The sequence below is a fragment of the Scophthalmus maximus genome, chromosome 3 (assembly GCF_022379125.1).
Source record: "Scophthalmus maximus strain ysfricsl-2021 chromosome 3, ASM2237912v1, whole genome shotgun sequence".
NCBI lineage: Eukaryota > Metazoa > Chordata > Actinopteri > Pleuronectiformes > Scophthalmidae > Scophthalmus > Scophthalmus maximus.
The window spans coordinates 25,621,020-25,634,228 of record NC_061517.1 but is presented as its reverse complement, the minus strand read 5'-3'; the positions used below and the strand labels follow the sequence as shown (position 1 = coordinate 25,634,228).

General features: G+C 46.4%; 1 protein-coding gene across 6 annotated transcripts in view; it reads right to left on the bottom strand.

The window, feature by feature from the left end:
* Window positions 1-13,209, bottom strand: part of abca2 (ATP-binding cassette, sub-family A (ABC1), member 2) — a 55,016-nt gene that overhangs the window by 17,398 nt on the left and 24,409 nt on the right. For 5 of the 6 annotated variants that reach the window (XM_035639713.2, XM_047330921.1, XM_047330919.1 and 2 more), the window contains 16 exons: window positions 12,917-13,076; window positions 10,994-11,122; window positions 10,652-10,819; window positions 10,099-10,195; window positions 9,713-9,886; window positions 8,253-8,355; window positions 7,532-7,646; window positions 7,009-7,199; window positions 5,405-5,555; window positions 5,068-5,272; window positions 4,798-4,959; window positions 3,584-3,764; window positions 2,504-2,716; window positions 1,061-1,257; window positions 576-749; window positions 29-225 (listed from right to left, as the gene is read on the bottom strand). In XM_035639713.2, the coding sequence (XP_035495606.2) occupies window positions 29-225; window positions 576-749; window positions 1,061-1,257; window positions 2,504-2,716; window positions 3,584-3,764; window positions 4,798-4,959; window positions 5,068-5,272; window positions 5,405-5,555; window positions 7,009-7,199; window positions 7,532-7,646; window positions 8,253-8,355; window positions 9,713-9,886; window positions 10,099-10,195; window positions 10,652-10,819; window positions 10,994-11,122; window positions 12,917-13,076 (2,617 nt within the window). The remainder of the gene's footprint in view (window positions 1-28; window positions 226-575; window positions 750-1,060; window positions 1,258-2,503; window positions 2,717-3,583; window positions 3,765-4,797; window positions 4,960-5,067; window positions 5,273-5,404; window positions 5,556-7,008; window positions 7,200-7,531; window positions 7,647-8,252; window positions 8,356-9,712; window positions 9,887-10,098; window positions 10,196-10,651; window positions 10,820-10,993; window positions 11,123-12,916; window positions 13,077-13,209) is intronic. The other variant, XM_047330920.1, reaches the window with a different exon arrangement.

Below are 13,209 nucleotides of genomic sequence, written 5' to 3'. Positions count from 1 at the left end.
TTCATCCAGTTTGTGTGCGCGCGTGTACCTGGAACAACCTCTCGAAGCAGCCCTTCTTCACGGCCTCGGAGGGCAGCACGTAGGACAGCTCGGTGTTGGAGTCCGACACCAGCAGGCAGGACGCCACGAACTGCCGGATGAACTGGGTGACCCGGGCCTCCGAGCAAGGCGACAGACAGGAGGACGGAGACGGGCACGAGGGAGGCCGCGGCAGGCTGCCCCGGCCTGAAGGGGGGGAAAGGGACGGATGGAGGGATGGAGCGGTGGAGGACGGGAGGATTCGAGTGGAGAAGTCAGAGAGTGAGACAGGATGAGAAAAGGGACAAATAAAATACACCTAACCTCATAAATATCAGATTTTTCTGTGAATCACTGACTCACTCAGCCCCCTCCTGACACACACACACACACACACACACACACACACACACACACACACACACACACACACACACACACACACACACACACACACACACACACACACACACACACACACACACACACACACACACACACACACACACACACACACACACACACACACACACACACACACACACACACACACACACCTGGGCCCTCGCTCTGCTTCTTGACCAGCGTCAGTTTGTATCCGTCCCCGTAGGTGCTCTTCAGGAAGAGCGGGGAGCCGCAGCACTTGAGCTTCCCGTGCGAGATGATGGCAATGCGATCGCCCAGGAGGTCGGCCTCGTCCATGTGGTGCGTGGACAGCAGAATGGTGCGACCTGTCGCAGAGGCGCAACACAATAAAAAGAACGACTAGAGCAACAAAATGTAGACCATAATTAACATTGCAAAGGCAGAATCCATGTCACGTCTTGCATTCTGAAAATATGAAAATCTTTTCTTTGAGCATGCATCAAGTCCCCAGGCAGCCTCTGGAGCAGCTTTTGCATTTCCAGATTTGCATCTATAAGAGTCTCATCGCTTTCTTTTTCCTTTTGGAACAACCTTGGACTGCGATCAGGTATCGAACGGAACGGCTGTTTACGAAGCAAGGGTGCCCCCCCCCCCAGGTACCGAACCCGCCACTCACCCTGCTTGTACTTCAGGATGAGGTCCCAGATGGCCCTGCGGGCGTAGGGGTCCACCCCCGCCGTGGGCTCGTCCAGGATGACGGCCCTGGAGCCGCCGACGAAGGCGATGGCCACAGACAGCTTCCTCTTCATCCCGCCGGACAGAGTCTGCACCAAGCTGTGGCGCTTGTTGGACAGCTCCAGGTCAACAATCATCCTGGAGCGACACGCGCACACGCACACACACACACACACACACACACACACACACACACACACACACACACACAGATGTGCATTAACAGCAACTGAAAGATGCCAAAGTGGAAGCAGGAGAAAATAACCAGTGTATGAAAAACAGCATTTGAGCGCGGCAGAGTGGCAGCAGAGTCTGCCCCGACTCTGTTGTTGTACTTATGTGATTAGAGGAAAATGGAAATGTGGATTTTACAGAGCTAAAGAAGGAAACAGATAAAAGTGAAAGACTGGGGTCTGCTCCAAATGAAGGCCTTGGCCTCTACTTAAGAATTGAAATGAAACTATTACACAATTAAAGGAGACATACTGTACAATGAAGGGTCAGACGTTTAAATAATCTGATTGCATATTATCAGCACACCTGAGGCATTTTAGTGGATTATGATTTTATGATTTATTTATGATGTAAAAAACGTATTGACGAACTACATAGAGTAACTACATAGGGATGTCGGTCTGCTATTCTACTAATTGCCAAATATCGCAGTTCTGACGCTCTGAATAATGGATTACAATTTGCGCGCCAAGAACTTCCGGGAACTATGTGAAGTCTACATTTTGGATCGTTGTGGCGACGCTCATTCGACGGCTCTGGGGGTTTTTTGGCACATGCAGAATGTCCGCAAAGCTAAAAAAAGCCCGAACAAAGCCAGGTGAAGCCAGGTCCTACATGCACTGGCTCCGGTTGACCAATCACAACAAAGTGGGCCAGCTGGCCAATCAGAGCAGACTGTGCGTGTGATGCCCAACCTACCTAACACCAGAATTTGGATCAATAAAGTGCACCCATTGATCCATCTATCTATCTTCACCTCCTCGAGTAATGAAATGAGTAATGAGTGAAATGATGAACCGGAATATGTCTCCTTTAAGCTATGACACATACTTATTGTTTTGTATTGTAAAGAAGGTGAGCCCTAGGTTTTACTGTTTTTGTTTTTTTAATAGAGTAGCTACGGACAATTAGAACGCACATCACAGTGCAAAAAAGATCGTCAATGTGTGTCGTACAATTGCAGACCCTCGATTATAAAGTACCATGCTGTTCTATAATTCATAAGCGGTAAGACAGGGGCAGGTAATTCTCAGTGATGTATGACCTCCTCTTTTAAAGGTGCAAGGCGGCCTGACGCTCCTTGACTGTCCTTCATTTGTGATGCTGAACCGCATTTTGTTTGACTGCCACAGACGAAATTAGTACTGACTTCTCCATCTCTTTGCGAATGTCCTCTTCAGCCATGCCCTTGAGTCTGGAGTAGAACCACAGGTGCTCCTCCACGCTCAGCTTGTCAAACAGGACGTTGTGCTGCGGACACATGCCCAGGTTCTGGCGAATGCGCTCCATCTCCGTGCGGATGTCGTGGCCATATATGGTGGCGGAGCCGGAGGTGGGCGGGAACAGGCCCGTCAGGATGGACCTATGGGCGGGCAGTCGGTGAAGGAAGCTTTGGTCAAAACAAGTCCGGCAACTCAAGGAGCACGAGCCTCAGCATATTGTCAAGTTTACAATTAACCTGCTGGATAACTTTATTGAAATTGGAAGTAGTGTTCCAGCAGGGTGACGCTCTAAAGTGTCACTATCAGCTTGACATTTGTATTATTATCATTTGGGGGGGTAGATGGGTGGAGGCTTTTGAATTCATTTGAAAGAAGTGTCATTCAAACTTCACTCCAACTTCATTTCTGTAAAAGGCAAATCCGAATGAAGCCAAAACGCCGGGAACTGGAATCTTTTTAACGATTATAACCTTAAAACATTTTTACAATTCTTATTTGAACTTTTAGATTTACATGGATTTTAATCGAATACAAAATCAAATTGGATTTGACACTAAACCTTTAAAAGCAAAAGCAGCTACAGTGTAATAACTATATACTAGGTGGGATGGCATCTCCTTAAAGCCCCAGTGGGTCATTTTTGTAATTTTCTGGCGCCATCTGGTGGTAAAGTTGCAAACCGCAACCAAATGAGCGACTGACGGGGGACACTTTACGGCGGCGCACCGCTGATTCCATCTCCGGCGGCTGGCAGCGTCTGAAAATCCAACGCGAACGCGACGTATTCTGGAACCGTCTAGTTCAGTTTCTGCGAATAAGTTCTTACGTCAGAGGGAGGCAGGTTTTACAGAGGTCCACGGCAAAGGAACTAAAACTCGGGATGCTCATGTATGAGTTGGATCACATACACACGTCAGTGTTTCAGCTGAACACAAATCTTCAGTGCTGCCATTAGATATCACACACATGCACAAGTGTACACGCGCACACACACGAGTGTCCCTCACATGGTTGTGGTCTTGCCGGCGCCGTTGTGTCCCAGGAAGGAGACCACCTGGTTTTCGTGGAGGTTGAGGCTCAGCTTGTTGAGGGCCAGCTTGCTGCCCGTCTTGTAAACCTTGGTGAGCTTGTCGATACACACGACCAAGGGCAGGTGGCTCGGCTCCTCCTCTATGCCCCGCATCTCTTCTGGGGTCACAAAGAAGAAAAAAAAATAGTCTCTTACTAACATTCTACTTCTTATTTCAGTTCCCTGTCTAGTATTGAGTATTGAGTCTGGTGCAGTCAGTTTGATGTTTGCGATTATTGTTTCATGACTCATGAAATATACATATTCAACCCCCTGAATAACTTGGGACTGATGCTAATGACGTAATGTTCACAAACTCAAACTCATTGGGCTGCCAACCGCCACTCTTCTGATTTGGATCGAACACTGAGCAGTGACAGCCACAAGCTATTCAAAGTTACATTACATTATCTATTTTGCTGACACATCCAAGGATGGAACATGGGCCAAGACAGAACCTAATGAAGGTTTGCCGCTGATCCGGACAAAAGGGAAGATTCAGGAATTTGTTTTCCTCGCTCTTTTAACATTGTGATAGGGTGTTTTTTGGACATTTGAGTTGGGCGCACGCAAATTGGAGCAGTTTGATTGAATTAAGGCGACTGTTGGACCTTGGCAGAGGTATGTGCTCGACTGAGTGCCCGTCTAGTTTATGATTTCTAAATTGAAATCCAATACACTTTGTAAAAATCTGCACATCTTTACACAGTCAACTCGCTGTCGGTATTTTAAATTGAATCGCTTCGCTTACTGCCCCTTCTGAGGTTCTGTGGTGAGGAGCTTACACAACATTGTAAAATACGAAAATGTTCAATTAACCATATAGTGCTCTCCCTGCAGACAGTTCTAGTTATATTAGTCCAGGTTTTGAAAGATTGTCTATGAATGGGATTTGGAGAAGAAACCAAATAACCCTTTTTCCTAACAGGTTTGCCGAATCCATGGGTTTTGATTTAGACAAACATTAAATATGTTAAATAAGGAATTAAATGTGTGGTGTCAATCACATGACTACCTGGGAAAGGAAACCCACTGCGTTTTATACAGTAGGAGACAACCAGAATGTTTAAGGACAGTTATTAAGTCATCACTTCGAATAATGGTTTAGTATTCAACTTAATACTTTGGTTCACATTGCCATATTGTCCATACCGGATCTCCTCTGGTCCATTGCACACGCCTGGTCCTCCTCCATGACGCTGAGCCGGGCAGCGCCGCCACACCACGGCCAATCCCAGGTCTCAACGCGCCCACTGCCCGACCAATAGGACTTCTGCAGGGGGAAGTACCACGGGCGGGGCAGCCCATACATTCCTATGAGAGAAGAGCAACGCCGTTAATCCAATAATCCATCCAGAAAGAAATGTCGCGTTGATGATTGGGAGCGGCATGTCGGGAACTCGGAGGGCAACGGCTTCATACCTGGATGCACGGCCTCTATGTACCAGGTGAGAACGCCGTACACGCTGGCATCGATGATGAGCATCATCATGGACAGTCCCAGGTTGAAGTCATCACCTTCGACTGGAGACTGGCTGATGGTCCGCCACTGGATGCCAACGCCTGCGACCTCGTACAGCGCAAAGTACTTGGAGCCCAGGCCGAAGGCGGTGGTGGACATCAGCGACTTGAGGGAGACAGATAAAATATTTTCTCACATCATCTGGATTATTTAAGCATGGACATTTTACAAGCAGAACCCCCAAAATGTAGTTAGATTCAGTTGAGAATGTGGTAAAAGACGCGAAGAAAGCCTTACAGCGATGCACTTCTCAAAGGCAGTGATCTTATCATGGGCCACCTCTTCCCTGATGGCCACATACATGTAGGGCACGTAGCTGAGGAAGTAGATGATTCCTCCGCAGGCCGAGGCCAGCTTGGCCTTGGAGTAGATCACTGACACCAAAAAACTGGAGAACAGACAGAAGTTAATCAAGATGCTTTATTCTTTAGTAGTTTCGCGAAATTTCCTATATTCTGGGAGTCGATCTGACACAGATGATTGAAACTAGAGGGGCACTCGGAGAGCGCATGCCTCCCCCAGGGCTAACGCCCCTACAGTATCTCTCCATGTTAAAGAAAGTGGAAAAAACAAATTCCTGGATCTGCCCATTTATCCTGATCCGCCCAAAATGTAATGGGGTCTCCCTTGAGTCATGCTCCCACCCCCTCCACAGAACTTCATGGGAATTCTTTAAGTAGTTTTTGCATAATCCTGCCGGAAACAAAGATGAAAACATAACCTCCTTTGCTGAGGTAACAAAAAAGGACACGTTTTTCTGACCCAACGGATACGAGTCAGTTTTAATCGATCCGGCTGTCAGCACAGGCTGAGAGCAGAGCCGGCCCTAGCCTATTTGGGCCCCCCCCACCGCCACTAATACTAGTGTCAATTCTTGATCATATCAATTGAATGAGTTGTAGCTGTGTTGCTCACATTATACCAATGTCAGCCTTTATGTTTCTATGGTTTTTAACCTTAAAAGTACTCACAATAGTGGTCCAGTGTTAATTTGCACTTTAATATTCAGTCATTATATTTTCTTAGCTACTTGTTAGCTAGCTAACGTTAGCTGAAGATAACTCAACTGAACTGAAGGCTTGACTATCTAGCGAATATTTATAGTAAAAAAATTGAAATTAATCATGTATTTCCATTTTTGTGAAATTGTCTTTATCTTTAACTTCGTGCCTCGGTGGCCAGGGGGCCCTAAGCAGCAGCTTAGCTCCCTTATGCCTTGGGCCGGCCCTGTTGTAAGTGTATTTGCTTCACCACAGTAATAGAGCGCGACAGTGACCCGCCCACTTTTTGAACAGCTCCGGTTCCGGAAGTGAATTTCCCATTCATTCATTTTCTCCATTGACATTTCATCAAATCCTTATATAAAGACTTATAAGCCTGGAACCAAGACAATAAGCTACGAGATGAATCGTGACCATAAAACGTTTACTTAAACGGAAGAAGAGGCAAAGGTACGAGACTGTGATTGCCTTTATCTTTAACTTCGTGCCTATAGTTACAATGGGCATGGGTGGCCAGGGGGCCCTAAGCAGCCGCTTAGTTCACTTATCCCTTGGGCCGGCCCTGTTGTAAGTGTATTTACTTCACCGCAGTAATTGTGTGTTGGGTTCTCGCTGCTGCCACATCGCTGCATCTCCGCAGCAGCTCAGTACGTGTAAATTTCCCCCCTTCCCCAAACTTCATCTAGGAAGCATGGCAGTTATTCTTTTAACTATATTGCTGATACAATATGCTGCTTCCTGACTTTCCAAATGTGCATGTGTGATGGGACCTTTAGACTGTGGTGAGCGCAGTGTCTGCTGTTGAGCTGTGGCTGGTTTAGGGGAAGCGGGAGATCTCACCAGAACATGATGGTGGCCACGGCGTAGATGGTGAGGAAGAGCCAGATGATGAAGGGGTTGCTGTGCAGCAACACCCGGCCGTACTTCAGGATGGCCGTCAGCGCGGTGACAGAGATGGACAGCTGGACAAAGCCGGTGATGAACCAAGCCACCCAGTGGACCGCGTTGTTCAGGCCCATCATCTTCATCACCTGAGGAGGTGGCATGACGGTCACAATATGTAACTACTTGATCCTTTGAACAAAGATGAATTTTGGACTGCATTGAAATATACTGCAAGTGTGTGTGCGTGTGTGTGTGTTCATGATGCCACTAAAGTATCTATATATAATTGGTGGTTAACACTGGAGCTCTGTGGCTCAGAGGAATAAGATAAAGGACATCAGGGTTTAGTAGGACACATCCAGTGTTGATTTGGTTTCTACATATGGGGGGAAATGAAGAATACCGACAGACCTGTCCATTAAAAATTAAACCATTGTCATACAGACGCGGTGACAGACATGCACTCAGGCGGCCTAACCTCTTTGAGCCGGTGCTCCTTCTCGGCCACAATGTGCTGAATCATCATGGCCACTGAGTAAACCCAGGAGATGACCATGCAGAGGGGCATCATGTGCTCGATCACAAACAGAAAACTGGGGGGGGGGGGAGAGAAAATCACGGACAGGCACACAACACACAGGGTATCGAGTGAAGACCAAACGCACACAGTTTTACACCACAGCACATTTCAAATGCGCTGGGTCACATTTTTCACGTGTTCAATGTATTTGTCAAATATGAAGAACACATTTAAATAACCATTACAGTCTGAAATACACACTTTTTATGAGCCATTAGACTGTACAACGCCTCGCCTCTGTCCGACAGAGACACGCTGGACCTTAACACAAATCCCAGCACGTTTTCACCTCCATGTCATCTTCTTATGCACATTATACTGGTAACTGATCAGACACGTGCACAAATATCATCTACATTCTTTATATTTATATTCCTCATACTTGTATAGTTCTGCGGTGCTTATATTTTTTGACATTTGCATTTCTCATGTTTTATTTTAAATATCTTGCAAGGTGTGTTTGCGTGACAGATACCTGCTGCTGTAATGAAGGTAAATCTATTTATCTACGAGTCAAATTCAAGGAAAATAAGAGCCCAATCAACGAATAACTTGCCGCTGCCCTCCTCAAAAAACGAGAGCACGACGAGTGCAACGCGAGACGAGGCGCGTCCCTTACTCGTCTCTGGTGTAACACGGGTAGGGGAACATCTGAACGTAGTTCCCGGGCTCCACCACATCGTGGCCCACAAACGTGTTGATGGTGGCTCTCTCTATCATGTCTGGAGGAAAGTGGGACAGACATACAGAGAGCGGTAAAAGGAGAGTAAATATGGGACATCATAACAAGGCAACGACAATATTGAAGTCAAGGGAGTTCTTTACAAGTGACATTTAGGGGCATGTATTCGGTAATCTGTGGTGAAATACATATTAACAGTAACCCTCCCAAGGCTGTACCGTTATCATGTTTGTGTGAAAAGCATAAAGACAAAGTCGGCAACAAGCAGATTTAATTCAACATTAGAAATATTTTCAGAAAGAAAGAAATACAATATGAAAATAAACTCGACCGCATTTTAAATTCTACCTTCTAGGGCCCTGAGGGGATATTCGGTTAGGGATCATTGTGAGTTTAAATAAACCGTCCAAAAATGTGACGGCCATAATTTCTTCAAACTATTGGCAGCGAATCCAAAAGAGAATTCGACTGCAAGGAGCCACCATGTGCTCCTGCACGCGCTCCCACCGTTTCCATGTGCACCAGGAGAGCAACGCCACGGAAAACGCCACGGCGCCCTCGGCATGTCGCGAGCGTGCCGACGGATTCGTGAAAATTGGGGCTCGCCGTGTCAGACGAGCAGCTTCCCTGCTCTCTGGTTCCTGGATAAAAGTTGACTTGCAAGCGTGAAAGTGCTCCCGTTGCAACCTGCACAGGCGTCTTCGCAGGTGCTCCGTGCACAGCAGTAAGCACTTTTACCAGAATAAAAGTGAAACAGATTACACAATGCATTCCACGCCACAGTCCGTCTCCCCCGTGGGCCTGTATCTGGGTCTGGATCTATGGCACCGGCTACTGCCAGACAAAGACGGCACGGAAATAAACCACTGTGAGAAATGCTCTGACCTCAACTAATCAAATAACACGTACCGTAGGCCTCGTCACGACAACTACTTTTTGTTGCACGATTTATTGACCCAGAAATGATTCCGATAATATTGTCATTTTACTACTCAATCATGTGATCTTGCAGTATATTGGTCCTCTATGATTTGTGTTGCTGCTGAGAGAAATGTTTTATAGAGTTAAGACTTGAGTTCAGGCCTCAGACAAAAAATAAGACATTTTGAAGACACGGTGCCTTTAGAGAAATACTAAGAAATCCATGCTTTCTGACATTTATGGACCAAACCAGGGATTTATTCATCACTCGACGAGAACAGATGAGAGGACAGAATCAGCGAGACTTTGCTGGACTGTTGTTGACGTTCATTCTCACGTCAGCACACGTGCATGTAGTTCACATTCATTCATCGTACGATGAGTCGATAGCGTAATTATCGCGACAGGCCTTACAGCATGTATCAAATCAGTGCGCGAGGCTACGTGGCGAACATTCCGCAGTGTCCGTCGCTCACCTTGAATCCAAACGAAACCGTAGAGGAAGTAGAACTTCCCCCCCGTGTTGGGCCCGGGGCGCCAGTAGGCCCGTCTGATTTCGTTGGTCTTCTCCGTGAAGCTGGAGTTCTGTCGGATTTTGTACAGAACGTGTGGCGGCAGCGAGCCGTCCCTGTTGGTCTGGAAGATCACGCCTGGAAGGGGAAAAACGAGCACGTGCCGGGTAAGTCTCGTCCCTGCAAGTTCCTGCAGCGTGCACAATCAATCGAGGTCGTTTCTTTTAACCGTGATGCTCGTGCACTAATAATAGAGGTGCTAATTCGGGAAACGGCCCTTCGGCCGGGGACAAACGTCCTACGTGGTCGCGACGATCGCGACACTGAAACACAGACAGATGATGACTCACTGGCGAACACGGACACGTTGTCCTGGTAGGCCTGGTTCAGGGTGTAGTTGACGATGCTGTCCTCGTCGGGAAAGCCCTTGAAGACGTCCACGCTGACCTGGAAGCCCAGAGCAAACCACTCGAGCGACGTTCCACAGCAGGAAAAAAATTGGACTCATCCAAGGAAACAGTTAAAGCTCGAGACAACGTGTTCAGACTGGATCGCTGAGCTCATTCGTGCGTTGGTCCGGCTCAGTTGTGATTCTTTGGCGATGTCAGTAAGACGATGGATGGGGACGGATTATCGAATCGTGAAGATTCAGTTTGTAAAGATCATGGATTTTTTTTTTGTGTGTGTCTATGGCCTCTGCATACTTGTTGTGCTGCGGGCTGCTCGGTTTTTAAAATAAATATATAGAGATTCATAATAACAGTCTGTGGATCAATTTGCATTGGTATTATTCAAAAGTTCATTGGCTATTGCGATGATAAATAAAGATAAGGAACTAAAGAGCAGCCACGCAACAATTTGTAATGATTTTTTGGGGTTGGAAAACCACCGCACTATACTGACCTTAGACATAAAGTGCGTCCAGCCGCAGGCAGCGTTGTCGATGGTGTCCAGCTGCTCCAGCAGCGCCGAGGTGTTGGGGAGACTGTAGTTCCCTTCAATCAGAGCCTGCATCAGCTCACTGTCGGTGCCGTTCAACAGCTCCGGCAGCTGCTGCAGCTCCGACGACACCTGGAGAGAGAGACAGAGAAAGTGAAGCCGAACGTGTCCGACCTCAAGTCCGGTACGGCGAACAGATGAACTAACGAACTAGCGGGAAAATCATCAAGGCACAGATTATTCCACATCCTGATAGTACCGTCCAATTAACACTGTTAAAAGAAGACTTGTGCTGTATGCGTGTACCTGCTGTAGCCACACCAGGTGCCTGTGCAGCCGACCCTCCTCCAGAAAGGTCCGGAGCTGGGCGGAGATGTTCAGCCACACGCGAGTGTAGTGCGTCACGTTCCCAACAAATGCAAAGGTCTCATTCGCCTAAGTGCAGAAAGTGAACAGTTCATTTTTCACTACTCGTCTCTCTCTGTCTCTCGCTCTTTCCACTTTTTTCTCCATCTATCACAATCTGTACAATAAGCTGGTGCCAATAGTGTGTGCTAACTAGCACTACATGCTGCAGAGCCAGACTGGCTATGCCAGTCCAGCGAGTTGGACAGTGCACGATTAATGTCTTTTGTGTGGAAAACAAAAGTTATTAATGTAATGATGAAACCATTCCCACAAATATCTCCATGGCCATGCATAATATATAGTGTGAGTCTCTGGCTCTGGGTGCAGCATCCATCAGAGTCAATGAAGCAGCACCACGCAGCACTGTCGAGAGGAAACTCTTGTTATCGTGTATTTTTCTTTGTTGTCTACAAAATTGCACAGAAAGACCAAAACCAACATGTGAGCCCACCTCTCAATATTTTCCCGACTTCACTACCCTGTCTCTCAGTTCATCCTTTGGTTCAAACTGAAGACGACAGAATCTTTAAAGGTGACATATTATGCTCATATTCAGGTTCATACTTTTAATTTGTGTTACCACTTGAAAAGGTTGACATGCTCTATTGTTCAGAAAAGGCATCAGTGTTCTCATCCTGCCCATTCCTGCAGCTCCTCTTTTCACCCTCTGTCTAAAACGCCTGGATTTCTTTTAGCCCCGCCTCCCGATAAACCCCAGTCTGCTCTGATTGGCCAGCTGGCCCAGTCTGTTGTGATTGGCCAGCTGGCACCAGTCTGTTGTGATTGGTCAACCGCTTTCAAAATGTGTAGGAAATGTCACGCCCCTTCACCAGAGAAGTGGAGATTCTCAGATTGCAGGCGGGGTTACCACCAAAAGAGTCCAACTGTGACATCACAGTGGGAGAGGAATCTGAACCAGTGGTTCAGAGCCAGGCTGTAGGGTTTAGCCAGATCTTTTCATAATGTGTCACCTTTAAAAAGAGCTGAAAATCACAGTTTTATTTAACAAAAAAGCTCTGTGGTTTCTTTAAATGCTGCACATTGTAGTTTTTAGCATACTACTCAAACAGGAGGAAATTAAGTGGCTAGGATTTAGCAGTGGATTAATACACATTTAGTTCTCTAAGTGTTTTTGATAGTAGGATTAAGTCAAAATTTAAGTGTGTTCTAGGTGATGACAGATCATCAACTAATTGTCTCGTTGATTTGTTTTTAACAGTGGTTTGGCTCCATACACTGGATTTAATGAGAAGAAAAATACCTAAGGCCTAATCGGAGACAATTCATGTCTTCGCAGAATGTTTGGTTCTAACCCTTTCATTTGGCTTTTTCACAAACTAACAGCTGTGAAAGCTGTGAGAAGATGTATAAGAGGTGGTGTGAAGTCAATAACTTAATAAATGACTGAGCTACTGAAGATACAAACCTTCAAATATGCATATTAAAGCAAAATGCTCACTAATTTTGATGATATGGCATTTCTGTGAGAAATGGCGGGGGGGGGATCTCTCTAAGCTACAAGTTTGGTAACTGTCACACTCGATTGCTACTGGCAAAGTAAGTTCACAGTTTAATAAAAGGATGAAAAAAAGTTATTGTTATTTGCTCCATTTTGAACTTTCTGCTTTTTCCTCACAAGGTCAGTGTCGTCAAGGTGGCGACTTTGATTTGTGAATCAAAGTTCACCAAAGTGGTGGATTTATTTTGGACCCATGAATCCACTGATTGGAGTAAGTCTATTTTTGTGAACGAGCTGTCGGTGAGAATAATGCGATCAACGCTGCTCGTGCACGACGACCAGGTGCAGAGTCATGTACTTGCCTTCTGAATCACTTTATCCACCTGAGAGCCAATGGGGGAGTAGAGGATCTTGGGATTTGTGGTCATCAGGTGAACCAGTAAGCCCAGATTCCTTTGTTCTTTGCTGGTGAATCCCAAGGAACTCATGTTCCCCTGCTTCAAAGCCTCGGGCTCGATGATCCTGCAACACGAGCCACTGGTTAGAGTCCTTTAGCTTTCACTACAGCGAGTCACAGCAGTTGGGCATTTGATCTTCATTTTATCAACGTGTGGACAGATATAACATAAACTGATCATATTAATCATATTTCACT